Consider the following 26846-nt stretch of genomic DNA (forward strand, 5'->3'; position numbering starts at 1 on the left):
ACTGCCAAGTAAACATGAATGTGACATCTGAAAAGGCCTTCAGGTGCAGCAGCAATAATGGATCTGTACCCTTCCATTTTTCCCTCCAGAACACCATTTCAGGTTCTGGGAGCTCTTAGAAGGAGAGAGAGGACCATATTAGTATTGTACTGCAGGCACCAAAACAGTTAAGACTCCCCCTGCACGGATGTATTTTGTTTTTAAAAATAAATTCTATCATGCTACAAAGGCCGCTAGTTTGGCAGGCTTTCTGTGCTTGCAACAAGATTTTGATTGTGACAGTCACCACACCATGCCACGTTGCTTTGTGTTAATGCTCTGCTGTAAATATTAATTATGTTTGCAGTAACGAATACTTAATTTCTGCTTAAATCTGTCAACGTGCGCCTTAATTCACTAAAGTTTATACCGTGGCAATTTTTGCTGTTTTTTAAGGTCTCACTGGACTCACAATTTTTGCTTAAATTGAGTGTCTCGTGTGCCCTTTGTGCTTTAGGACGGCCGTGTCTGTACATCTGATGGAGTGGTCGCCAGATGGTGAATATTTTGCAACAGCCGGGAAGGTAAGGGAGAGCGAAGGGACATTTTTGAGGTGTCTTCATGTGTGAATTTAGAACTGTTTGTCAGATCAAGCTACCACATACCATTTCAGAACATTAACTCAGGGCCAAGCTACACATGACGAATGACACTTGAACAGCAGGTGGATTGAGTGGAGGGCAAGTGAACAGGGAGAAATACACTTGCCATTCAAGTGTCATTCGTCACGTGTAGCTTGGCCCTATGTCTTGTCTACTGTGACTAGTGTTCTGTGGTCTCCGTTAGGAGCAGCTGTTTCTCAAACTTGGCAAATCGAAATCCTTAATGTGGAGTTCCTCTGATTCATTGGTTCTCAAACTGGGGGCCAACACCTAAAAGTGGATTGTGGCTTTTTTCACTAGAGTGCTGTTGGGAAGGAGCTGGAACACAATGTCAGTTGGGAGAAGGAAGCTCTTGCGTGACTCCGTGGCAATTTGGCTCTGGCTGTGTTGGTTGGTTGCTTCCCAGCTTAAACTGGGAAGCAACTTGAACTAAGTCATTTGTGAATTTAAATTCTTGATTTGTATACCAGTGGATTTAGATCACGATTTCCCATAGCTTTTTATTTTGCCGGAGATCATATAATCTTTCTGGATCTAGTCAGCTGTTCAGTGGCTTCCAATCCATCAAGCTTGTTGTGTGCTGTTATCACTATCTGCTCCTCCCCATTTTTTCAGTTGTGAAAGCTTTTAATTTGCTCGTATTAAAGAATTCATGGAATGTTATCATTGTTGCAAATAACAGCTTTAGGGAGTGCTCCTCTTCAGTTAGCTGTCTGTGTCTCTTTTCCTGTCCACTTTTTGAATGCTCCTTCCTCTTTTCTCCACCACAACGTCTCCCATATTCTATTTCTAGTAGAGTGTACAAACCACTTCACCAAGCTCATGCAGTACTTTATATGGTACTGTGGATTTTGCACATGTATCTCTTCCTTCATGCCTTCTGCCCTTAAAGGACCAGTGGCCTTTTAAAGAACAGAAGAGGGAATAAGTTGTACATGCCACCAGTATGGCAGATGTACACTTAATTCTCGTTGCCTCTCTGCCAAATTTCAAGCGCTACTGGCTCTTTATGGCTGTTTATTGTGTTGCATTGAGTTAAGCTATGTAATCTATAATAGCAGCTGTGCCACTGTAGATATTTAACTGTTTAATGTTTCGCTTAATGTGTTTGTCGCATAAGATGAATTTTAATTACCCAGACTCGTGAAATGAAATATTAACCAGAGATCAGTTTCCGAAAGCAAGCTTGTTGAAGTCTGTTCCATCTATTAACGATGATCTCGTAAATCATGTTAGAATTCTTCTCCCAAGACATGCCAGCCACAGTGTCAGCAAAATGTTCCAGTGCTAATGAAAATTGTTCCAATCGCAGAGAGCTGTGTTTGCATTTCACTTTCTCTACGTTTCCTGCCAGTTTTTTGTCTGTTGGTTTGTCTAGGATGATTGCCTCTTAAAAGTCTGGTATCCCATGACTGGCTGGAAGTCATCTCTCCTCCCCCAAGAGGGAGAAGAGCAAAGGAAGATCTCTGCCCCAGTTCACTTTGCCTTTGTGTACCTGGCCCATCCTCGAGCAGTGACGGGATTTTCATGGCGAAACACCAGCAAATTTATGCCCAGGTTAGATGGATCCTAAAAGAAACGCTGGCAAAAAAAATGTTCACACCTCATGGCTGATGTTACACTGTACATACTCTAAATGTGTGAGTGTATTCAGGGAAAGCTATGCGTATACTCTTTAGGAAACGTAGATATGTAAAATCATATATCCTAATTCTGAACCGCAACCGCAGCCTGTAGATCATTAAATCTGCACCCTGGGTTCAGTTACAGAATAGGGGGATGTTTGTGTAAAATCAGGTCAGCGGTTTGCACAAAATCCAGAAGAGAAAAAATTCTAAATTATGGGCGGAAAAGTAAGATCTTGTGATGCTGCGTCATGAGATCTAGGCCACCATTTTTTTTTAGGGAACAAAAGGAAGGAAGACATGTTGCCCAAGCCGGGAAAGTGGTGCCATCACTGTTAGAGCGGTGTAGGGAAGCTACCCTTCCCCAGTGGGTAGACTGGCAGGAAGAGGGGAGAGCCCACATGTGACCGCGTAAGCCACTCATGTGGAGGAGGTGGCACTGAAGGTTGGAGCAGAAGGAGGATTGATTTGATTTACTGGGCTTCTATCCCACCCTCCCTGCAAGCGAGCTCAAGGTGGGTTACAGCAGTAAAAACATATAATTTACAGTAAAATTACAGTATTTTTATAAAAACCACCCCCAGACAGCGACCCTACAACCCTCCCCTGCCAATAGGGGACAGGAGGAGGAGGGGAAACAGGCCATTCAGTCTGCATTGCAACTCACATAAGGGGCCAGATGATTAGATGGCCCCTTGACAAGATGCTGGCTGGGAGGCTTTCCGAATGACTACTAGGCTGGCCTCAGCCATGTGCCTGGTGGAACATCTCAGTCTTGCAGACTCTCCAAAAAGATAGAAAATCTTGGCGGGCCTGTGTATCCACCAATAGAGAGTTTCACCAGGTCGGAGCCAGGACTGAAAAGGCCCTGGCTCTGGTCGAGGCCAGCCTAGCCTCCCTTTGTCCCAGGACCACCAGTAGCATTCAAGTCAGGCAGGCAGAGTAAACAGTGCTTATAGTGAGTGGGATGATCAGCAAGAAGGCAGCCTGAAGGGTGGAAGAAAGGATAGGACCTTTCTACATGTCTTGGAGGTTCCTCGCTTGTTCATATCTGACAAAGAAAAAAAACACACGGAGGCTATTCTCCAGTTATTTTAAGCCGGTAATAGGTGCATAATACACAGTTTTACAGAGACATTAACTGTCTTGAGATAATCCTAAATCCCTGTTCAGCCCAAAGGGGGAAAGAGAGAGTCTTAATCTGTTAGCCAAATTAATTGTGTTATTCTTTAATGTGCTGCCAGACTCCCACTTACTGTTACTGACAGCCAGTCAAACACGGCGAAGTGTTTGGCTCTGCCCGTTCCATGAGACATTCAAGCTGCGAGAGGCTAATCGCTTTTTTGTGTGTCTTTAGGGGCTCGGTTTGCAATGTGTTACTTACTTCCTGCCTCGATGGCATTTGCCGGCTGTGGGCAGAGACTTTGTTGCCTGAAGATAGTCTTCTGGGAGAGCAGATATGCGAGACAAGCACGTCCAGTATTAGCACCAGCAGTAGCCTCTCTCGTTCTGGGAGGCACAAAGACAACATTCAGCATGCTTTGGAGGTATTGTGAAACGCTCAGATGCCCAAATCGCCCAACTTCTCGGTTTCTGTAGATGTAGGGTTGTCTGTCTGTAAACTCCAGGGGGAAACATGCCCCGTCCACATCAACAACTGCATAGAAAGGATCTCTGACTCTCAGAAGCTCATGCCCTGGAAATCCAGTTGGTCTTTAAGGTGCTACTGGACCCGAATGTTGACCACTAGTCTCTCTCTGAATAAACTGGAAGCAGCTTCTGTCTGGATGTCTGAAAACAATAATAATACAAAAAACCTACGCATCATAACTTAGGAAAGAGTGTGGTGTGTGGGTTTTTAAATTATTATTATTGTTTGCTTGATCTGTGTCATGGAAAGATAATGTGTGTGCAGTTTTCAAAAAGTGAATTATCATGAACAATCAGGCAATTTTTTGCCTTTGGGATGTGAAACTCTGTGTTCTCCTTCAGACCATTCACCATTTGAAGAACATGAGAAAGGGGCAGCGAAGATCTTCGGTACTCATCACGCACACTGAAGACTTGGCTGACCAGCTGGGAACGCACGAAGTCCAACGGCACATTTCTCACCACGCCAACACCCTCTGTCATTTCCATATTGCTGCAAGTGTTAACCCAGCCACAGGTGAGGCAAGCAATTCTTCCTTCAAAAGCCTAGATGTCATTTTGTGGACACGTCAGATTGGGGCAGGGGGGAAGTGGACAAGCAGCTCTCCAGTGCTCCCAGCCCACCCCACCCCCACCACCTGGGGCATCTCCTTCCATTCATCTGCCTCTCTCTCCCTCCTAGTGTTGACAGTCCTGGAGGCAGCCAGAGAGAGCCCCTGCTTTTCTTCTTTCATTTCTCCTTAATTGTCCCTGGTGCCTCTTCTATCAGGAAATGAGGGGTTTGTTTTAGGTTGTAACTTGACCCCTCTATTTTGTTCCCTTGCTTGTTTGGGTTGAGTTTGTGGGGACCTTTCCCCACACCCCCTTTTTCTTCCTTGTTTTTCCAGAGGCCCCTGCAAAGTCACAAGGGCCTCTGGGTTGGAAGAGCAGCACTGCAGGGTCAGACAGAATACAGCATCCTACTTTCAGTGCTGATAGGTTTTCATGCTATTTTCCAGAGACATTTGGCCTCTGAACTCAGAGATCCCATTCAGCTATTATGGCTAACAGCCAGCAATACACCTGTCCTCTGTAAATCTGTCAAACCTCCTTTTAAATCCATCAGCACATCTTGTAGAAGTGAGTTCCATAGGTCATTGTACAAATGAAGTAGGCACTTCCTTTGCCAGTCAGTTGATCCCCAAGTTCTGATGTGTCATTTCCTGTTGGGAGCTGATGGGCCCAAGTTCCTTGGGTTGGTAGATCTTTCACCATGCTGTGACCCCCAGGTGCTCTGGTACACAGGCCCCGAATGTGGAGTCTGGTTAGTTTGTTTTAGGTGAAAATGCAAAAGGGATTGGGTATGCTTCCCATTCTTTGGACTGCTGACAAACTTAAACACGCACCAAGTTAATAAATGTTGTATATTTACATAATTGCACATTCTGGAAAGCATTTTTTTTTACTTAAAGCCATGTTGTCCTGATCTTTCTTTGACATGCATGTATTCAGGTTTCATGCTTCCTATAGTATTTATATAACAGCCTGAATAGCCCAGGCTAGCCCAAGCTTGTCAGATCTCTGAAGCTAAGCAGGGTTGGCCATCATTAGTATTTGGATGGGAGACCATCCAAGACCAGGGTGGCTATGCAGAGGCAAACAGTGACAAACCACTTTCTCTCACCTCTTGCCTGGAAAACCCCTTAAGGGACCGCCATTTGGTTGAGACTTAATGACACTTATTGTATACCTATTACTTTTAAATTCACTTATGCTATTAAAATGAGCTTAGCTGTGTCTTAAAGTACACTTTTCTACTCAAGTCTGTGTTCGGGTTTGCAACTTCAGGTTGGGAAATTCCGGGAGATTTGTAGGTGGACCCTATGGAGAGTGGAGTTTGAGGAGGGGAGGGAATTCAGATGGGAAGAGAAGCCATAAAGTCCACCTTCTTAAGCTTCCATTTTCTCCAGGGGAACTGATCTCTGTAGAGTGGAGATCTGTCGTAATTCGGAGACATCGCCAGCTTCTACCTGGAAGTTGGTAGCCCCAGTATTTGTGCTAGTTATTTGTTCATTCTCTCTCTCTCCTTCCTTCCTTCCTTCCTTTCTTCCTTCCTTTTATGGAAATTTATTGTCCTCCTTCCCATCCTGAAATTAAAAATCATCTCTTAAACATCAAATTCAACCTTTTGTTCTTCTTCCCCCCGCCACCATCCCAATACAAAAATGATTTTATTTTCTCAGACATTCCACCAGCTTTGGTTAAAACAGCTTTCAAGTTAGATGAAGGAAACGAAGGGTTTGTGGTTCACTGGCTGAATAATAAGGAGTTCCATTTTACGTCCTGCATCGAAATATTTATGCAACACCTCCGAGAACTTACTGACGAGCAGATGAAACAAGAAGAGGAGGATATGGAAGATCTAGACGAGCAGGAGGAGAAGGAGAAGGGTTTGCACATGAAACTTGACCACGGTTAGTACTGCCACAACCATATTGGCCCTGGGGCCTCAGCAACTGACTATTTAGAATCGTGAGACAAAATGTAGAGGAATGGCTTTAAATTGATGTTTCTGCTGATTTATTTAGCGGTAGGCACGTAGCACCTACAGAGTTACACTAGCAAAAACAGTTGAGTCTCTACCCCCAAGAGTTTGCATTCTCAAATAAGCAATCGGGTCTGCAATGGGAGGGCGAATTGGTGAAAATCTCTCCTCCTCCCCTGGTTCCGATTGGGAAAATGTACCCCTGGATCCTTCAATGAGCTTCAAATCCTGGTTCAGTCGAAACCCTCATTTGTTTTCCAACTTTGGTTTGTGGAGCAAACCTGAGTCTGATGTAATGGCAGACTGTGTGTGTGTGAGAGAGAGAGAGACAGAGAGAGAGCTTGAAATCTGTGGGTTTGGCCATGACTTGTGCCACTGAGCCAATGAATTTTTATGTCTCGTTTCAGATTTGTCTCTCGACAGAGAATCTGAGACGGGGACGGGCTCCTCGGAACACGAAGATGGGGAGAGAGAGGAGAGCCCCAAAATTCTTTCACCAGCTGCTGCCTTGCCTGTACCGCTTCCCACCGTCTTGCTCGATCGTAAGATTGAAATGCTCCTGAAAGAATGGAACAAGAATCCAGACATGCTATTCACCATCCACCCTATCGATGGTACCTTTTTAGTGTGGCATGTGAAATATTTGGATGAATACAATCCCGGGATCTTTAGACAAGTTCAGGTAACGGGGAGTTAGAAAAGCTGACAACTCTTAATGCACATTCTAGACTACATTACATTTTACTAATGAAGCATTTTTAAAAAAAATATTTCTTTAAATATTTATACCCCACCTTCCCTTGAATCAATATGTCTGTATTGATCTTAAATTGCACATGGTGTTCCCTTTATTAAATATTAGCTGATTCTATTTATATACTGGCTTTATTTATACCCCACCTTTTTCCCCAGTGGGGACCTACCCCTCAAAGTGGTTCACAACATGCTCCTACATTTTGTCCTCACAACAACCTGTGAGGTAGGTTAATAATAATAATAATAACAACAACAACATTTGATTTATATACCGCCCTTCAGGATGACTTAACACCCACTCAGAGCGGTTTACAAAGTATGTCATTATTATCCCTACAACAAAACACCCTGTGAGGTGGGTGGGGCTGAGAGAGCTCTGAAAGAGCTGTGACTGACCCCAGGTCACCCAGCTGACTTCAAGTGGAGGAGTGGAGAATCAAACCCGGCTCTCCAGATTAGAGTCCCGTGCTCTTAACCACTACACCAAACTGGTTAGGCTGAGAAAGTGTAACTGGCCCAAGGTCACCTAGCAAGCTTCCACAGCAGAGTGGAGATTCGAACCTCTACTCCCAGATCCTAGTTTGACACTAACCACTACACCACACTGGCTCTTAGGAGCTCAGTGGCTCTTGTTTTCATCAGGGTATGCATTTTTTGAGTAAAATATGTTCCAATTTAACATGAAGTTAAGTGTTAAGGCTTTCTGACAGGGTTTTAAAATATATATATTTTAGTAAAGACACCTGTTATAAACCTGGTTGTTGTACAGACTGCTGTTTACTTTAATACGCTCTCAGCTTCTTTATCTCTCATTTTTTTACAGGTTTCATTTTCTTCTCAGATCCCAGTTGCATTTCCGTCAGGTGATGCCAGCTCCCTCAGTAAAAATATCATGATGTACGCCTGTACTACCTCTGCGAAAGAAATCAGTAGTGCCCTGCAGCAGAAGAGATCCAGCGTTTCTGATGACATGTGTGGACTGAGACCGAGCGGCACCAGGGACGGCTCGAGCGTGAACATCACCGTTCCCACCGTCATGATGGTTTCCAAACACATAGATGGCTCCTTAAATCAGTGGGCGGTTTCCTTTGTGGATAAATCTGCTTTTACAACGGTGCATACTGTCACTCACAAGTTTAGGTACTGTGGGCACCGGTTTCACCTCAACGACCTCGCTTGCCACTCGGTTCTACCCTTGCTGTTAACGTCTTCCCACCATAACGCTCTGCTCACCCCTGAATCTGATCAACTGTGGGACTCGGATGGGCTAAACAAAATGGTGGATCCAATGAGGCTTCTCAAAGGCTCTTCCAGGCAGCAGCTGAGAAACGCGGCCACTCGGACGTTCCATGATCCTAATGCGATCTACAGCGAACTGATCCTTTGGCGTGTAGACCCCATTGGTCCTTTGTCATACACCGGAGGTGTGTCGGAGCTGGCTCGTATTAATTCTCTTCATACCTCAGCTTTTTCTAACGTTGCCTGGCTTCCAACACTGATTCCCAGCTACTGTCTTGGTGAGTCCTTTTGGGCCTTTCATGCAAAGTTAAATCTGACAGGATTTTGGCATGTATCCTATAGAGTTGCCAGGCTAACAGTGGAGGGGTGGGGATGGGGACATGGGGGGGGCATGTAACGTTGACAACATCACCAACATCACTATGTCACTTCTGGCTTGAGAATGGTAGCTCTAGGAATCACCATAACTCTACGGGAAACCTCGATGGTTTTGCCATAGAGTTTCTGGTAATTCCTGGCGCTGCCATTGTTACTTCCAGGATGTATCTGTAGGTGATGCCCTGGCAACTTGGCTGGAGCCTTTTTTTTACTTTATTTTCCTCTCACCACAGGCAACAGATCAAACCCCTGGGAGATTACCCTCTATAGACAAACACAGGTTCAGCCTAGTATCCAACCATCCGCAAACTTCATGGACTAGGTCTCTCCTGCTTTCTCTCTCTTCTTGTAGATGATTGAATAAACACACCCCTCAGAAAGTTTGTTCCTGAGAGACAGTGGACACTTCAAGAATTGCATAGGGAGGCAAGTGGGAGGTTGCAATGGGAGGGGGGAACACGAAAATCATCATTCACTTCAAAGTACAAAAATGTACAACGTACAAAAGAGCTGTTCCTCCTTTGTGTGGAGTCCCAACAACTGCCAATGAAGCTCATAGAAAAGGGTCTCTCTTGCCTTCCCCCGGGTCTTCTGCAAACGACTTCCCATGAGTCTTGAAACCTGCTGCTAAAAACCGTGGGACTTTTTGGCACAAAGTGAGGTACAGCATAAGGGATGGGGCTAGGTTCAAGAGGGAAATACCTGGCAACTTTGAATCTGCTCTTGTCCAAACAGAAGTGCCTTGGTCTACTTTAGAACCAACCGATTCATGTTGTCCCTTGTCCCGCTCTCTGAAAAATACGTTTTACGGTTTCTTTACTTGAGGCACATTGGAAACAGCCTTTTATTATTTTGTTAAGCAGGCAAACAAGAAAGTAAATTCAGCTACTGAAAATTGATTTCTCTAGGCAAGCAGCATTGGTATTGAAATGGAGGTTTTGTAATAGGGCGATTATATACTGCGCCATGAAATTTTGCACATTACATTGTGTAAGCTCTTTTAGTCTCTCTGCTTATTCGCTTTCTCGTGGAAAACGTGTAGTCCTCTTCAGTGTGTGATGAAGTAGCAGAGCCTCAAATAACTCTGCTGTTTTCAATGGAAGCCCTTATCTACAAACCCGTTGTCACAAATCCTGGTTCTAGTTTGGTTTGGGTTTCGTTGAGTGAAAATTCTGTTCGAGAAGCCCGATAGACAGGGCTTTTTTTCAGCAGGAACGCGGTGGAACAGAGTTCCAGCACCTCTTGAAAATGGTCACATGGCCGGTGGCCCTGCCTCCTGATCTCCAGACAGAGGAGAGTTTAGATTGCCCTCTGCGCCGGCAATCTAAACTCCCCTCTGTCTGGAGATCAGGAGGCGGGGCCACCGGCCATGTGACCATTTTTGCTGAGGGCGATTTAAACTTTAAAAAACTCCCCCCTTATTCCAGCTGAACCAAAGTGACGTCATTGTGCAGTCCTGAGTTCCACCACCTCTTTTCCCAGAAAAAAAGCCCTGCCAATAGAGTGTTTTTCTGGCATTTGGGGGATGGGGAAATTTCCAAAGTTAGTGGGAGATTTTTTTTTCTAGACTTATTTTTCACAAAGTCTTTATGATGTGGTGTTTGGTGAGGCTGCCTTCGCTTGTCCCTCCAGTCTTGCTAATAGAATCTAGATAGCATTGATTGCATTGCTTTTTAATCTTTTAAAATTCCAGTTCAAAAGAGATACCGGCTAAGCAATAACCTTATTTCATACTCAGCTCCAGACTGCAGCAGTAGAAACATGCTTTAATTTGTTGCCTAGCAGAACCTAATGAAATTACTTAATGCCTTCATGCTCTTCGTTGTGATAATTAATAAAGCATAAGAGTTGTCTCGCATGTCAAGCTGACGTTCGGCGTGTTTTTAAATTAGGTACCTACTGCAATTCCGCTAGCGCTTGCTTTGTAGCCTCGGATGGAAGAAACCTGCGATTATACCAAGCTGTGGTGGATGCCCGGAAACTTCTGGATGAATTGAGCGACCCTGGATCCTCTGTAAGTTTTTGATACAGCGACTTCTTGGAGTATGAATAAATCCCAGCAAGAATCCCAGCAAAATTTGTTCTACAAGTCTGCCTTCAATCAAAATCTAATCTTTGTCTTTGTGTGTGTGTGTGTGTGTGTGAGTGCGTGCTAATGTGGCAAGTGACATTTTTATCTACAAAATTGAAGGAAGGGCTGTGGTTGGGAATGCGCTGAGGAATCGTGTGTGTGTATTTGAGAGGCTGTTTGAAAAAATTGTGCTTGCTGTGCCTTGCGGGATTTGTTTTTCAAGTGAAGCCCATACAGTGCACACAAACATGCATCCTTTTTTGCTTTCAAATGGCACCTTTCAGAGATTTATGTTAATATTCGATGTTGCTCCCACCAGTTTATCCAATTAAATGACTGTATTGCCCTGCACCCCAGAGTGAAGCCATAAGACACCAGTAGATGTACTAAGCTAGGTTTTATTACTGGTTGAACTGTATTAACAGTTTGCTCTCTTGTAGTATGGGTTACAACCAGGGCTTTTTTTCTGGGAAAAGAGGTGGTGGAACCCAGTGGGTTGCCCTCAGAGAAAATGGTCACATGGCTGGTGGCCCCGCCCCCTGATCTCCAGACAGAGGGGAGTTTAGATTGAGCTGAGCAGCGTGGAGGGCAATCTCAACTCCCCTCTGTCTGGAGATCAGGGGGCGGGGCCACCAGCCATGTGACCATTTTCAAGAGGTTCCAGAACTCCGTTCCCCCGTGTCCCCCCTGAAAAAAAGCCCTGGTTACAACTGTGGGCAGCCTATGTTGTAACAACACACACTATCCCTGCTCCAAGAGGGTTTAACCTAACTTAATATGCCTCACCCTCACTTTGGCAAAAAAAAAAAAAGACAAACTGGCTCTCGGTATACCAAGAACTTATTTCATCCCTCACTAATAATAATAACATTCCATTTATATACCACCCTTCAGGATAACTTAACACTCACTCAGAGCAGTTTACAAAGTGTGCTATTATTATCTTCACGACAATCACCCTATGAGGTGGTTGGGGCTGAGAGAGCTCTGAGAGAGCTGTGCCTGACCCAAGGTCACCCAGCTGGTTTCAAGCGGAGGAGTGGGGAATCAAACCTAGCTCTCCAGATTAGAGTCCTGCCACTCTTAACCACCATATAAACTGGGTATGACTGGAAGAATCTACTCCATAAGTTGTATGCCACTACAGAACTGGGGATAGCAACAGCCAATAAAGTCGCAAGTTTGGGGGACTGGGATATATACACTTGTCTGCTCTGGCCTTAATTAGTATCCACCATATTTTAATTGATTGTTTTGCCTTGAGTGCCTTGGATATGTAAAGGTATCTGTTGCACAAAATCAGTAAGATGTTACATACATCCTTAGGCTCCCCCTGACACGTGGCAAAATAATATCAAACCCGGCTCTCCAGATTAGAGTCCTGCTGCTTTTAACTACTACACCGAACTAAAGAGGTGAACATTGTAGTCTCTATGCAGGTGAGCTCAGTCTTCCTCAGCTAATTACTTACTAATTTCCAACTCCCAGGGCCTGCTGGCATACCAGCCTGTGTCAAGGACACCCCTTTGTCTTGCTGCTTTTGTGCACAAACAGTCCCTCAAATGGTCCCCAACTTGTTCGCCCACCAATCAGCTGCTACACCGTCCATCTCCTTCTGTGCTATGTATCCACAGCTCATGCTGCTTGGCAGAGGATCACCCAAACTTTTGTCATAGTGGTATGAGGAAAAGCCAGCACGTGTAGGTGCCTTAAATAGTGGCTCCTTGCCTCCTTTTTTCCCCACTCCCTGTCTCCTTCCTTATCTCTGTGGAGCTTCATTCTGTATAGGAATGGGACAAAAATGCTGCACGAGATGAGGAGCGGACATTGCTCTGACTTGCCACTAATACACTTTCCAAAAGGGGACATAAGAGGCAATTTTGACAACTACTTCAGATCTTTGTCGCTGTCTTTCCCTGCAATGTCCCCCCACCCCTGCTTTCCAACAGTCAACACTGTTCGTTCAGTTTCTTCCATCCATTTTTTCAATAAAAACAACATCCACAGTTTTCTATCTGTCAGCATCAGCAGTGATCCTGAGATTTCTCAATAAAAACTGATTTGTATTTTTTGTAGCTCTGATCTTAATTGGATTGCCAAAGAAAAAGAAGAAGATAGGGAGGGGGCTGCATTCTGTGCTGATCAGATTAAACATTAGGAAATGGCTTTTGTCGAGGAGAGTCAATACGAGCAGAGAATGATCCGTCAAGAACAAACTTGCAAGCACTGTAAGGAGGCGCACCAGCAGCTGCATCATCTATTTTCTAATTGTTTAATTATCTAATTATTTTTTTATGGGAGGTTGTGGCGGTCGCTGAATTGCAAATGGAACACCTTGCTTTCCATGAAATTAACTGACATTCAGCTACCTTCCTTGTTTCTGCTTTAGAAATTAATTGGCGAGGTGTTTAATATCGTGAGTCAGCAATCAACCGCTCGACCGGGGTGCATTATCGAATTAGATGTCATAACTGACCAGGTAAATAGTGGGTAATTGTTATAAGAGGTCATTTAAACGGTATGAGTTGTTTGCTTATTGAACAGAGTTCTGTGTCGCCGTTTTTCTTTTTTTCAGCGAATGTCCGTGCCAGTTCAGAAAGGATAAAACATTTCAAGCTCAGTAACACTTTATAAACAAGAACAGATCAAGAAAACTACAATTAGATAATAGTCAAGTTACTTCCAAGGCCTTGTGTTGTCTTCTAGCGACTCTTGTCCCTGTGGGTTTAATTGTACTTTTACTGAGTTAAGATGCAGCAGCCAAGAAGGTTTCCTGTGTGCCAACCAAGTTTCCTTAAGTGTGGAATCTCAGAAAAGGGCAACATGTTTGGATGCTGTTCTTCAGGACTTCAGACCTCAGCAGGGGTCATTTCATAGAAAAAGAGCTGGAGGAACTCATTAGCATATGCCACACCCCTTGACAAGAAGTGTGTCATTAGCATAACTGATTTGCATATGCCACACCCCCTGACATCTCCTATCCTGGTTGTTTTGGACCCCAATCCTGGCCATTCAGGGCCGAAATTGGACCCAAAATGGCAAAAAGCGGCTGAAAATGGCTGAAAAGGGGCCCAAAATAGTCAGAATCGGGCCGCTGTTGAGCGGGAAAGTGATCCGCCATCCGTCAGAGGCCCCATCCAGGCCGTTTCGGCCCCAATCCAGGCCAAAACGGGCCCCAAATGGCTAAGAGTCAGGTGGGTGGCGCCACCTGTCATGTGACCTCTTTGGGGAACTGCTGAAACTGCATTCCTGCGCGTTCCTCCTCAAAATGAGCCCTGGACCTAAGCCACTTAGAGGTTTAAAGGTGAAAGGTCAGCACTTTAAATTGAGCCCAGAGTCAAAATACTGTGACTCACGAAAGCTCCTACCCTACCACAAATTTAGTTAGTCTTATAAGTGCTATTGGACTCTTGCTCTTTTCTACTGCTACAGACAGACTAACACGGCTACCCATCTTGAAATGATGACTACATTTGTAAAAAAAAAAAAAAATTGGATGCTTTGTTTTGTGCTTTGTCTAGGAACTCCATGTTTAAAATAAACAATTCTAGTATTCAAGGTTGTTTTTCAATATAGTGCCAGTACAGCAGGCTAATAAATGTTTAGATCTCTCTGTCTTTTTAAAAAATGTAATAACTTGTAGCCTTTCCTATTATTAATCCTTGAAGCAAAAAAGGGAATATGCTAGTACAGTATGTCATTCATCAAGGTTCTTTAATAATTAGCCTTGTCTCATTCCTTAACCGGGTAAGGTTGTTAATTTCTGTCTTGCCATGTTATTTCCAGTGTGGGTCAAACACACAGTTGCTTCATGTCTTCCAAGAGGATTTCATTTTGGGGTACAAGCCACATAAGGAAGATGTAGAGCACAAAGAAACAGAGATATTTTTCCAGCCCTCTAAAGGTACAGTGTGAGGATAATAATAACGCACTTTGGAAACCGCTCTGAGTGGGCATTAAGTTGTTCTGAAGGGCGGTATATAAATTGAATATTATTGTTATTATTAATGTTGCCTCCATGCAAAGTATTGAATCCACCAAAGCATTTTCATGAGCAGAAGGATTTCCGCTAATGGAGCGCGACTTTCTTGCTGCTTTCCACAAGCTGAGCCCAGCTGGAAAAGGGAGGATGTAAACTTATGTCCTCTTGTGAGCGGAAATCCTTCTGGCCACGGTAATGTTCCAATGGATCCAAACCACTGTATGGTTTTCTGCTAAGTATTTGCAGCTGCCTTCTACTGAACTGGGCCATTGCTCTGTTGGGATCAGTATCATCTCTCCTAAGTGGAAGCTGTTCTCCAGGGTCTCGGGTGAAGGTGTTTCCCATCACTGGCTACCTGAGATTTTTAACTGACGGTTCCAGGTGTTGAACTTGAGCCCTTCTACATGTAAAGAAGACGCTTCACCGCTAAACCATAGCCGTTTCTTCATAAATAAAGAATAGATTAAGCATTCTGCAACTGTTTATTTCTTGTAGACATAGTTGTGCCATGAACAATTTTTCATTACTTGCAAGTTCTAAAATATAATATTGTTACATATATAGATCCATTTTTCTTTTTAAAAAGGATCTTTCACATGATGCTTTTGTGGCAGTTTTTTATAATAATATCAACATTTGTTTTTTATACAAATGTCAGATTCATACAATATTTCATTGTTTTTTTTAAAAAAAAAACAGGCTATCGTCCTCCACCCTTCTCTGAGAAGTTCTACCTAGTAGTAATCGAAAAAGACGGCAACGGCTGCTCGATACTTCATATGTGGCATCTTCATCTTAGATCTGTGCAAGCGTGCTTAGGTGAGTCGAAATTTCCTAGAAAAACACAACGTTTTTTACCATAACCCTAAATAATTTTTTCTTCCCAAAGGGCATCGCTTCAGACTCTTATCATCTTTTCCATGACAGTTTGGATGTAAAACGGGTGTTAAAACAGATGTTTGGTTCAGTGCTTAGGGTGGCCCTCTTGCAAACGGGAAGCCACGGCTGCGGCACCTCCTTTCTTTGTTTTTTTCGTTCTCTCATTGCTGTGCATTGGATCCTGCCGGCTTTTCCTTTCAATCTTCCCTGATTCCCATCCTTACTAAAGTTCCCATCCTTTTTCCGTGCAGATTGCATGATCCTGACATCACTTTTTTTTTTTTTACATTTGTTTCAGTTCATTTATAAAGTGGAGAGGAATGCTTTTGGTTGTGCATTTTTCACATGGAGCTTTCACATTTGCTAGCTACAGTGACAGGTTTCATAGTTTCCAACAAGATATTTCAACCGTTAAAATGCCTTTTCTGATTGCAAAGGGATAGATCTTGGATAGGTGCCTGCAAAGACCAACACCTGGCTCACTCCTCTGTCCCAGCCGAGCCAAGGGGCAGCATTTGAGGATTACCCTTCTCATTAACAGGAGCTGGAGCATAGAGCAAGGACAGAGCCTTGTTAGGTGCATAATGCAGGGGACTAATCCCAAACCCCTACAAGTGGGACGCTCCTTCCTCTTGCCTCCCAAGTTTCGAGCATGCTGTTCATCCAGCTGCTAGAGAGAGAAACATTGCTGGGAGTGGGAGCAGCAGAGGTCGAGAGGAACGGTCATGTCGACTGGACTTGGACCTGACATCACTTTTTGATGTTCCTTTTCTCAGCAGAAAATCTCATAGGACCCAACCTGTTACTTGGAATTAAGCTCTGCAGAGACAAGCAAAGGCTTTTTTCTAAGAAGGGCCTCTGCTTTTGAGCCCTAATTTTAGTACCCACAGAATCCTGCTTTGCGCTCAGTGAAATTTTTTGGGTTTCCAGCATTTGTAGGCAAAGAAGCTCTATCTTTGTGCCTGATATCTCAGGCTGTTTAAAAATCATGCTGATTTTATTTATTTATTTATTTATTTCAATTTCTATTCCACCCTCCCCGCACTGGCAGGCTCAGGGAGGATGGCATTCATAGACGATAAAATTTACCGTTTCTCAATTTAAAATCACAGTGAATACATTAAAAAAAAATTAAATTTAAAATTACAGGTACAAAATTTCAAACGGCACAGAGTATGTAATGAAATCCTTCATCCAACTATCACTGAAAAATTTCTTACAAGGGAAAGGTTTTGGAGGTGGATGCTCGGATAGGGAGGGCCCCATTCTATTTCTATTTGGCCGGCGGGGGCCCTACCCAGCATCAACCATATGCCTGGTGGAACAGCTTCGTCTTACAGGCCCGGTGGAAGGATAACAAATCCCGCCAGGCCCTGGTCTCGTTTGACAGAGCGTTCCACCAGGTTGGAGCCAGGACCAAAAAGGCCCTGGCTCTGGTCGATGCTAGGCGGGAGCCTCCCATTAATAACTGTTTATCTCCAGATCGGAGCATCCTCTGGGACACATATGGGGAGTGGCGGTCCCGAAGATACGCAGGTCCCAATCCACATAGGGCTTTAAAGGTTAATAAGAGGTCACAGTATCTAGAGGTATTAAAGTTCAGCTTGGATCAAGCATTGGGAGAGGAGGGACCGTGAAACACTGTGTGTCGAAACCCTGTAGTGTTTTTAAGTTCAATAGCATGCAAGTCTTGATTGTGCATGGTTATGTTGCTTAAAAACAGTTCATAATCCAACACCAAATTAGACATGCTTAAGCCCATTGAAATCAACAGGCACAACTCCGTGTAGGATTACTGCTGTTGTCTTCAGAGGGAGTTAATGAGGCCAACTGTGCACTCCATGTGACCTTGAAACCATGGCTTGTTCGTTCGGGTGTCAGAGGCGAGGAACTCGCTCAGTATGCACAAGAGAAAGAGGACCACCGAAGTGAGCCCTTTAAATCCTTCTGGGCTCATTCATGGCACATTAGACTGTGGTTATTAATGTTACACCTGAGCCTAGCCTTAAGGTCAGTGAGGGAAAATTATACCAGTAAAATAAGTTGGCTCATTTCCAAGAACTTGGGGTTGTTGTTTTTTTCCAGCCTGTATTTTGTTATCTAAAAGTTTTTGCTTATTTTTTTAAAATTCCGATTGTTGTATAATAGTGCTGATTGTGCATAATGCTTCTTTGAAGCCAAATCTACTGAAGTTAACTCATCCGAAAACCAGCTAACCATCCCAGGCCAAAAGACTGTGGACTCATCCCCCGAGACTTCACCTGGTGCAGCTCCAATGCCGCGTTCCTCATCTGTTGCGAACCTTCAGACGGCTAGTAAACTTATTTTGAGCTCCAGCCTGGTCTACAGTTATCCACTGAATCTTCCTGCTGGTGTAGAAGTTATAAGAGCAACACCTTCTGCAGGTACAGCCGTGCAACTGATGAGCCTTGTCTGTATTTATTCGTGTATTTGACAGTCTGTTAATCAGTGCTTTATTTTTCCGTGCTCTTGTCAGGCCCAGAACTGCTGAGCTTCAACAGGGCGACTACATCATGTGTCTTCTAATCACACCCCACTAACCCTAACAACAGTTGTTTAACATGATTCACACGCTTGTATATTCACAATTGGTTTGGTAACAAAAGCAAAATGAATTCTGTACTAGAATTACAGGATTCTCACTGGATTTCTCACCGAGACCTAAGGCAGATTAAGCAGTGCAAATTAAAACAATCAATGGGACGAGACGTGAAACAATGCAGAAAATGGTATTCTATAAGTAGAAAACAATGCCGTGAGAGCAAGATAACACAGACAGCAAATGATACATACTATACACAGTCCTGTTCCCTTTATAGAAAGGAACCTTCCTGAACCTTTCCATTATAATATAACAGAATTACTTTTATAAAAATGCCTCTTCCTTGTTCCCAGGGCTGCATTTGTTTCAATATTGTTCCCTGTTGCTAATATTGAATTGTTGCTTGATTAACATAGGGCACCTGAGCTCTTCGTCCATCTACCCCGTCTGTCTTGCCCCGTATTTGCTGGTGACTTCTTGTTCTGACAATAAAGTGCGATTCTGGAGGTGTTCTGTAGAAACGGCGGTGAGCAGTAAAAACGGAATAAAGGAGACGTATCACTGGAAGAAGTGGCCTTTGATGAACGACGAGAGAGATGACGACAGCAGCACGGTGTGTATTGTGGGAAGGCCGGTGGCAGTCAGCTGTTCCTACACAGGGCGCTTGGCCGTGGCATACAAGCAACCTATCCAGCATAACGGGTTTCTTTCCAAAGAGTTTTCTATGCACGTTTGTATATTTGAATGCGAGTCGACCGGAGGATCCGAATGGGTGTTGGAGCAGACGATTCATCTGGACGATTTGGTGAAAGTAGGGAGCGTCCTCGACTCGAGAGTTAGCGTGGACAGTAATTTATTTGTGTACAGTAAATCAGATGTGTTTTTGAACAAGGACAGGTACCTCATGCCAAATATCAAACACCTGGTCCATTTGGACTGGGTTTCGAAGGAAGATGGCTCCCATATCCTTACTGTCGGAGTGGGAGCCAACATTTTCATGTACGGGCGCCTTTCGGGAATTGTGACGGAGCAAACCAGCAGCAAGGATGGTGTGGCCATCATTACTTTACCACTAGGTGGTAGCATAAAACAAGGTATAAGGTCCAAATGGGTACTACTGAGATCAATTGACCTGGTATCCTCTGTAGATGGTACCCCTTCTTTGCCTGTCTCTCTTTCTTGGGTAAGAGATGGAATATTAGTAGTAGGGATGGACTGTGAAATGCACGTATATGCACAGTGGAAACATGCCACGATATCAGGAGACGGAGGAAACAATGGCTTTGTGGCCGAGGAATCGCCCATGCCAGATCCATTGAAAACAAGCCTGCTAGCCAAAAAGGCCAGTATAATTGATGGTGCTGGAATCATAGATGATGTCTTTGGTACCCCCACTGTGATTCAAGATGGCGGCCTTTTTGAAGCCGCCCACGTTCTTTCTCCTACTCTCCCACAGTATCACCCAACCCAACTGTTAGAACTGATGGATTTGGGCAAAGTTCGCCGAGCAAAAGCCATTCTTTCGCATTTAGTGAAATGTATTGCCGGGGAAGTTGCAATTGTTAAAGATCCAGAAGCAGGAGAAGGTGGTCCCAAGCGTCACCTTTCCCGTACCATTAGCGTAAGCGGCAGCACTGCGAAAGATGCCATCACTACTGGAAAAGATGGAACTCGGGACTACACGGAGATAGACTCTATTCCTCCGCTGCCCTTGTATGCGCTTCTTGCAGCAGACCAAGATTCCACGTACAAAGCCGAGGAAGTTACCAAGGGTCCGCAAGGCTCGGAAGATCACGTGAAAAAAAAAACAGAGGACCAGTACTCGGACCTTTTCCAGGTTCAGCAAGTGACGACTGATGACTTCGTTGACTTTGAGCCAGAAAGGAGAGAACATAGATCCAAAGTAATTAACCTGTCTCAATACGGGCCAACTTATTTTGGCCGAGAACATGCCAGTGTCCTTTCAAGCCATCTAATGCACTCAAGTTTGCCAGGACTCACTCGACTGGAACAGATGTTCTTGGTCGCTTTGGCAGACACCGTGGCCACAACAAGCACTGAACTTGATGAAAACAGAGAGAAGCATTACTCAGGTAAATGGCTGGCCTGATTTCTCATTAATACTCCATTTGTTTGAACGAGCAAAAGCCAAATTAAATCTGGAGTAATTAGATATAAATGCAAGCTTGGCAGATTATCCCTTCTTATGCAATGTTTTTTTTTTTTTAATAATCTGAAATGTTCATCCGAGCAGTTGACTTCTCCCATAAAGTTTTCCTTGTGGTAATAAGGGTTTTGTTAGACAGTTTCCAGGAAGCTGAGTTGGTCCAAAGAAAAATCTAACAACCAAAGCCATGTCATAACTTTTATTAACGCCATCCAAAATGACACAGCCTGTTAGTTCCGTGCGAGTATGTGTCTGCATACCTGCTTGTGCTCATCTTTGTGTGTTGTGTTCCGATATTTCATGAAAACATTTCTTTGTTTTACAGGGAGAGACACGCTAGACGAATGTGGTTTGCGGTATTTGTTAGCGATGCGTTTACATACATGTCTTCTGACATCGCTCCCACCTCTGTACCGTGTCCAGCTGCTCCATCAAGGTAAAGCATCATTTGTTTTTAAGAACCACTTGGTAGTTTTCTCGGGGGTGGGGAAAGGAAATAAGGAAATAATTTCAGATAGGTCTAGAGGAAATAAATTGTCCTCTTACGAAAGGCATCCTGTGGGGGTCTAGTAGTTTAATGGAAACTGCTCCAGTTGTCTAGACTCAGGGAGCATGATTTTGTGGTATTATGTTACGTGGACAGAGTTTGTGGTAAAAGCTAACAAGAGTATATTAAGGAGGATAGGTGTTCATGGTGCCTGGAGTAGTTACCTGTTTTTACTTACACAATTATCCATAATTAAATTAAGCTGAGTCCTCTATTTTGCCTCTTCCAACTGGAGCAAGACAAAACCTAGCGGCACCTTCTTGAGATAAAAGTGAGAGTCTTCCATATGCACCTGGGATTTGAGTCCAGTGGCACCTTAGAGACCAACAAGTTTTTCAGAGTGTAAGCTTTCCAGAATCAGAGCTCCCCTTTTCATATACCTGAAGAAAATCCTGCTGTTCTACTGCAGGCCAACATGATGACCTACCTGAAACTGTATGAAATAATGTTGTGGGGTGGAAATAATGTTGTGCGACACATCATTTCTGGGGTGGAAACCTGTAAGTGACATCAGTACATTGCGCAACATCATTTCCATCCCCAGGTTTCTCCTGCTGGCCCAGACGCAAGGGCCCAGTGGGCAGGCCGAACCACGATCCTTGCTAATACTATGTCTTTGTAAACTTGTATTCATTTACCCTATGACATTGTTTATGGAAATGTTCTTGACACTGTATGGAAATGCCTGCCCTTGTCCTTGACACTGATTGTACTAATCTCACACAATGCAATCTGCCTTGAGTCTCAGAGCGGAACTACAAGTGACAAAAGGCACAGGTTAGACACTTGTCAGTTTCCCTCAAGTTTTGATGGGAAATGTAGGCATCCTGGTCTTGCAGTTTGGCTCTCTGACTGCTGTCCGATGGACTTTTCAACTGTCATTTGTCCAACATTCCGCCCAGCTGCCCACATTTCCCGCCAAAACTTGAGGGAAGCTGACAAGTGTCCAACCTGTGCCTTTTGTCACTTGTAGTTCCGCTCACAGTCAGAAAGGCGGAAGATAAATGGCATCAATCAATCAATTGATCAATCGATCGATCAATCAATCAATCAATAAAGCAAGAGATTGCCCACCTGGCACAGGGAAATGGTTAGCCTACTGCCACCCCAATACTATTTCTCTTAGGTACTTTCACAGAATTTTAATCGTTTTACGCAACGGGGTTTCCTCATGTCATTGCTCAGGTGTCTCCACATGCCACTTTGCCTGGGCTTTTCATTCCGAAGCTGAGGAAGAGCTGATCAACATGATTCCAGCCATCCAACGAGGAGATCCGCAGTGGTCTGAGCTCAGAGCCATGGGCATAGGCTGGTGGGTCAGAAATATTAACACTCTCCGAAGGTGCATGGAAAAGGTAATGGGGCCCATTTTCATGAGGAATTATTTACTTCATTTATATCCCACCTTTCTCCTCAGTGGGGACCCAAAGTGGCTTATATTGTTCTTCCCTCTTCCATTGAATTCTCACAACAACTCTGTCACATGAGGTTAGGCCGAGAGTGAGTGACTGGCCCAAGGTCACCCGGCGACCTTCTACAGCAGAGTGAGGATTCAAACCTGGGTCTCCCAGATCTTAGTCTGGCACTTAAACCAATACAGCACACTGGTATAAGGTCAAGAACCGTTGTTCCATGTCAAGCAACATTATCCAAATTCCCAGTTTATATCAACTGATCTGGCACAGTAGTTCACATGTTCTGTTTGTCGTTCTCAATAATTTTGGGTTTAATTAATCCAAGGCAATATTTTTCACTTCGATTCTTTCTGTTTTGATGATCAGTGTAAAATTCAAAGCACTGTCCTAGAATGCAGCGTGCCATATCCAGTGTAGTGGAGGAGGAGTAGAGCTGCCATCAAGTCATAGGCTGATTCCGCACACGTTGGATAATGCACTTTCAAGGCACTTTAGCTATCGTTTGGAAGTGGATTTTTTGTTTCACACTCGAAAAATTCAGTTCCAAATGATCTCTAAAGAGGATTGGAAGTGCATTATCCAACGTGTGCGGAATGGGTGACCTTTGCTGGGGTTTTCTAGGCAAAGTGATTTGCCATTGCCTGCCTCTGCATAGACATCCTTGTCTTTGTTGGAGGTCTCCCATCCAATTACTAACCAAGGCCAACCCTGCTTAGCTTCCAAGATCTGATGATATTGGGCTTCTCTAGGCTATCCAGGTCTGGATGTCCAGTTAGAACTAAACTTCAAATGTTATATTCTCCCAGTAAGGGCTGGACCTGACCCATAAAAACAAAACTTATTCTATATTTTTAGAAAACATAATAAGAGCCTAGTTGGTTCCTTTTCTAACTTTTTAAAATTTCATCTTGTATGTAACAATATAAATAATAACCCATTGTATTGCTCCCTTTCACAGTTAGTCATCCTATATAAAAAGAAATTTATAAATAACAGGGCATTCGTTGTTAATGATTCAATACGAAGGTATGGTTTTGTAGTTGTTCGCTTTTCTTGGCTGATGGGTTTTCGATCCCCAAATGTAACAACTGCCTATCGTTCCTTTGTACAGTGATCAGTTTTCTTCCACCCCTTGAGTCCTGATTTTCTGTGATAATTTGTCTAAGATTATATAGATCCAGAGGAGTTAGCCGTGTTAGACTGTAGTAGCAAAAATAGAAAAGAGTCCAGTAGCACCTTCAAGACTAACCAACTTTACTGTAGCATAAGCTTTTGAGAATCACAGTTCTCTTCTTCAGATGCATGGAGGGTAAGAAGAAACTGGTCAGATATATACGTGGAGAGGGGAGGGGGAGTAGGTGCAATCAGTAGCTTCTGATAATAGGATCAGTTTGCTTCTGATAATGAAATCAGTTACTTCTGATAATGAGATAACCATTCATAGTCTCTGTTCAATTCAAGCCTGACTGAGTCAAATTTACATATGAATTCCAGTTCAGCAGTTTCCTGTTGGATTCTGTTTTTGAAAGGTTTCTGTTGAACTACAGTGACTTTTAAGTCCTTGATGGAATGTCCTAATAGATTGAAGTGTTCTCCCACTGGTTTCTGGATGTTGCCATTTTTAATGTCAGACAAATCTACTCCGCCCTCCCCTCTCCACCTATATATCTGACCAGTTTCTTCTTACCCTCCATGCATCTGAAGAAGAGAACTGTGATTCACGAAAGCTTATGCTACAATAAAGTTGGTTAGTCTCAGTGCTTTTTTTCTGGGGGTATGCAGGGGTACGCATACCCCTAAACATTTTGTGAATCTAACGGGAGAAAGTAAAAAATTTAAAATGTTGGAATTCCTGCTAAACCACTGAGAGTACCCCTAAACATTTTTTTAAGGAAAAAAAGCACTGGTTAGTCTTAAAGGTGCTACTGGACTCTTTTCTAAGATTATAAAATCCCAAATCTCACATGTCCACATTCTGCTTTTGGGTGGGGGAAGCTTCCTCTCGATGTGGTGGAGGTTTGATTTGGTTTTCTTGCCTTCTTTACCCCTTACAGGTTGCAAAAGCAGCATTTCAGAGGAACAGCGATGCGTTGGATGCGGCGCTCTTTTACCTTGCAATGAAGAAAAAGGCCGTGGTGTGGGGCCTGTTTCGGTAGGAAATGCTTATGGAAACGATCACAAATGCCACTTATGTTCCTGGGACAAACATCCTCAGTAATGAAGCTAAGTGTCTGTTAATTTTTTTTTAATTTATGAACAGGTCGCAACACGATGAAAAGATGACGAAGTTCTTCAGCCATAACTTCAGTGAAGATCGGTGGCGCAAAGCAGCTTTGAAAAATGCTTTTGCTTTACTGGGGAAACAACGCTTTGAGCAGTCCGCTGCCTTTTTCTTATTAGCAGGGTCGTTAAAGGATGCTATAGAGGTATTTGACCAAACAGCATGACATGCCATATTTATGAGACTTGCCAGATATAATTATTCCCGCTTTCACGCAACATCAGGGATGGAAAATTAGTTGAGGTATCAGACATCCCTGTTTGCCCACATTCTGATTGTTGAATGTGATCCATCTGACTTTCATTTATTTTATTAAATGCCATCGTACTTCTTGAGATATGACCCAAATCTTTATTTCCTGTTCTGTGTAGTACCAAATGAGCCGTAATCTGATTGTGAAATGTTTGTGCGAGGTTTGATCTAATATATTGGTTGTCATCTGCTGGTAATTCTGTGGATATAGTTTACAATATAATCATAGTGGAAAGCTAGCAAACCTCCTGAGAAGGTCGATCAAGATATCTGAAGAAGATCTAGTATCTATCTTAAGGTAGATCTGATATCTGAAGAAGTGAGCTGTGACTCATGAAAGCTCATACCCTACCACAAATTTTGTTAATCTTATAGGTGCTACTGGACTCTTGCTCTTTTCTTCCTGAGAAGGTGTAACCATCAGTTTTTGTTCATTGCTTGTTGCCCAACTGGCAGAAGAAATCTAAGATGCAAAAGAGCCCTACATTTTTCTAATCTAAATTTCCAAATGTGAGTGCTAGAACTTTATCACCGCAACATGTCATGCTATGTCTCGTAGGTATGTCTTGAGAAAATGGAAGACATCCAGTTAGCGATGGTCATTGCCCGTTTGTACGAGTCTGAATTCGAGATCTCCTCCACCTATACGGCCATCCTTTATGAAAAGATTTTGGGCTGTGAGAAAGATGGAACTGGGTTCAGCTGTTCTAAACTGCATCCTGATCCTTTCCTGAGAAGCCTTGCTTACTGGGTAATGAAAGAGTGCACTCGAGCACTCGACACTTTACTGGAACAGACACCAAAGGAAGATGATGAAAATCCAGGTAAAGAAATAGACAGTTGTGTGAAAAATGTCAACCTCGCAAATAAAATAGTACACATTAAGATTCAGGGTACACTTTGAGCTATTTGTTTCCCAGTGAACACCGTAAAATATGATGGTTTAGGGGTATGTCTGGAATGCTCACACCGCCTCTCCCATTATAAACCCTCCCGCCCCCTTTGTTCATCTTCAGAGGGCTTGCTGGCAGTTCGTGGCCCCGGGGTAGCATGACTTTCTTCCAGCAGAGGGAAGGCAGTCACGATTATGCTGCCCTCTCTCTGTAATGTCAGAAGTAGAGATGGGCACAAACAGTAATACGAACTTAAAAAAGCCACGAACAGCCCTATCAGCTGTTCGCAAACAAGCTGTTTGTGAAACCCCATTCTAAACAAACAGGTGGTCGTTGCAAGCCTCGTTCATTGCTGTTCGTCAAGCCAGACAATCTGGCACCTGCAATCAATTCCCTTGGCAACCAGAGGCAGGGACTGCCTGAACTCTGTCTGAACTCCTGCCATTGCTCTGGAAACCCCAATCTAAGCCCAATTTAGCTTAATAGGCAGATCTTCCTTTCAAGTGTGGAGCTCCAAATTTGTTACAAGGAAGCAAAGAGCAGGGGGGAGGGGGGCTCCCAGCTCTGGTTTTGCAGACAGTGAGGGAGAGAGAGTTGCTGTTGGCATTTTGAGAGAGAGACAGGGAGAGTGCATTGGAGCTTGAATTTTCGTTGTGTGTGGTGGGATAGGGATCTACCTCTTCAAGTTCCAGGGCTGCTGCCAGGCTCCGGGGCCAAGCTATTATTTATTACTGGTACCTTTCCTGCTGCCTGCTCAGGTAGGGTTTCTGGGAGTGGTGTGGTAGGGATCTTGATGGCTGGAGGAGAGCCTGCTGGCCCCCACGAACAACGAACATGTTCGTGAACAGGTCATGTTCATCAATGTTCGTTGTTTGTGGATGTCAACAAACAACGAACACCATGTTCATGTTTTTTTCTGTTTGTGCCCATGTCTAGTCAGAAGACACTCTCAAGAAGACCTGTTGACATTTCAGAAATCTTAT

At 43.7% G+C, this 26846-nt stretch overlaps 1 protein-coding gene across 1 annotated transcript in view; it reads left to right on the forward strand.

Moving 5' to 3' along the window:
* Positions 1–26846, forward strand: part of DMXL2 (Dmx like 2) — an 81368-nt gene that overhangs the window by 20515 nt on the left and 34007 nt on the right. Inside the window, exons 6-23 of the mRNA XM_055002322.1 lie at positions 497–563; positions 2020–2198; positions 3624–3813; positions 4259–4433; positions 6139–6369; positions 6848–7122; positions 8020–8713; positions 10706–10827; positions 13274–13363; positions 14671–14788; positions 15566–15685; positions 17923–18150; positions 18725–20401; positions 20801–20911; positions 22208–22377; positions 24492–24589; positions 24698–24863; positions 25530–25794. Coding sequence (XP_054858297.1) covers positions 497–563; positions 2020–2198; positions 3624–3813; positions 4259–4433; positions 6139–6369; positions 6848–7122; positions 8020–8713; positions 10706–10827; positions 13274–13363; positions 14671–14788; positions 15566–15685; positions 17923–18150; positions 18725–20401; positions 20801–20911; positions 22208–22377; positions 24492–24589; positions 24698–24863; positions 25530–25794 — 4976 coding nt within the window. The remainder of the gene's footprint in view (positions 1–496; positions 564–2019; positions 2199–3623; positions 3814–4258; positions 4434–6138; positions 6370–6847; positions 7123–8019; positions 8714–10705; positions 10828–13273; positions 13364–14670; positions 14789–15565; positions 15686–17922; positions 18151–18724; positions 20402–20800; positions 20912–22207; positions 22378–24491; positions 24590–24697; positions 24864–25529; positions 25795–26846) is intronic.

The sequence above is a fragment of the Eublepharis macularius genome, chromosome 18 (assembly GCF_028583425.1).
Source record: "Eublepharis macularius isolate TG4126 chromosome 18, MPM_Emac_v1.0, whole genome shotgun sequence".
NCBI lineage: Eukaryota > Metazoa > Chordata > Lepidosauria > Squamata > Eublepharidae > Eublepharis > Eublepharis macularius.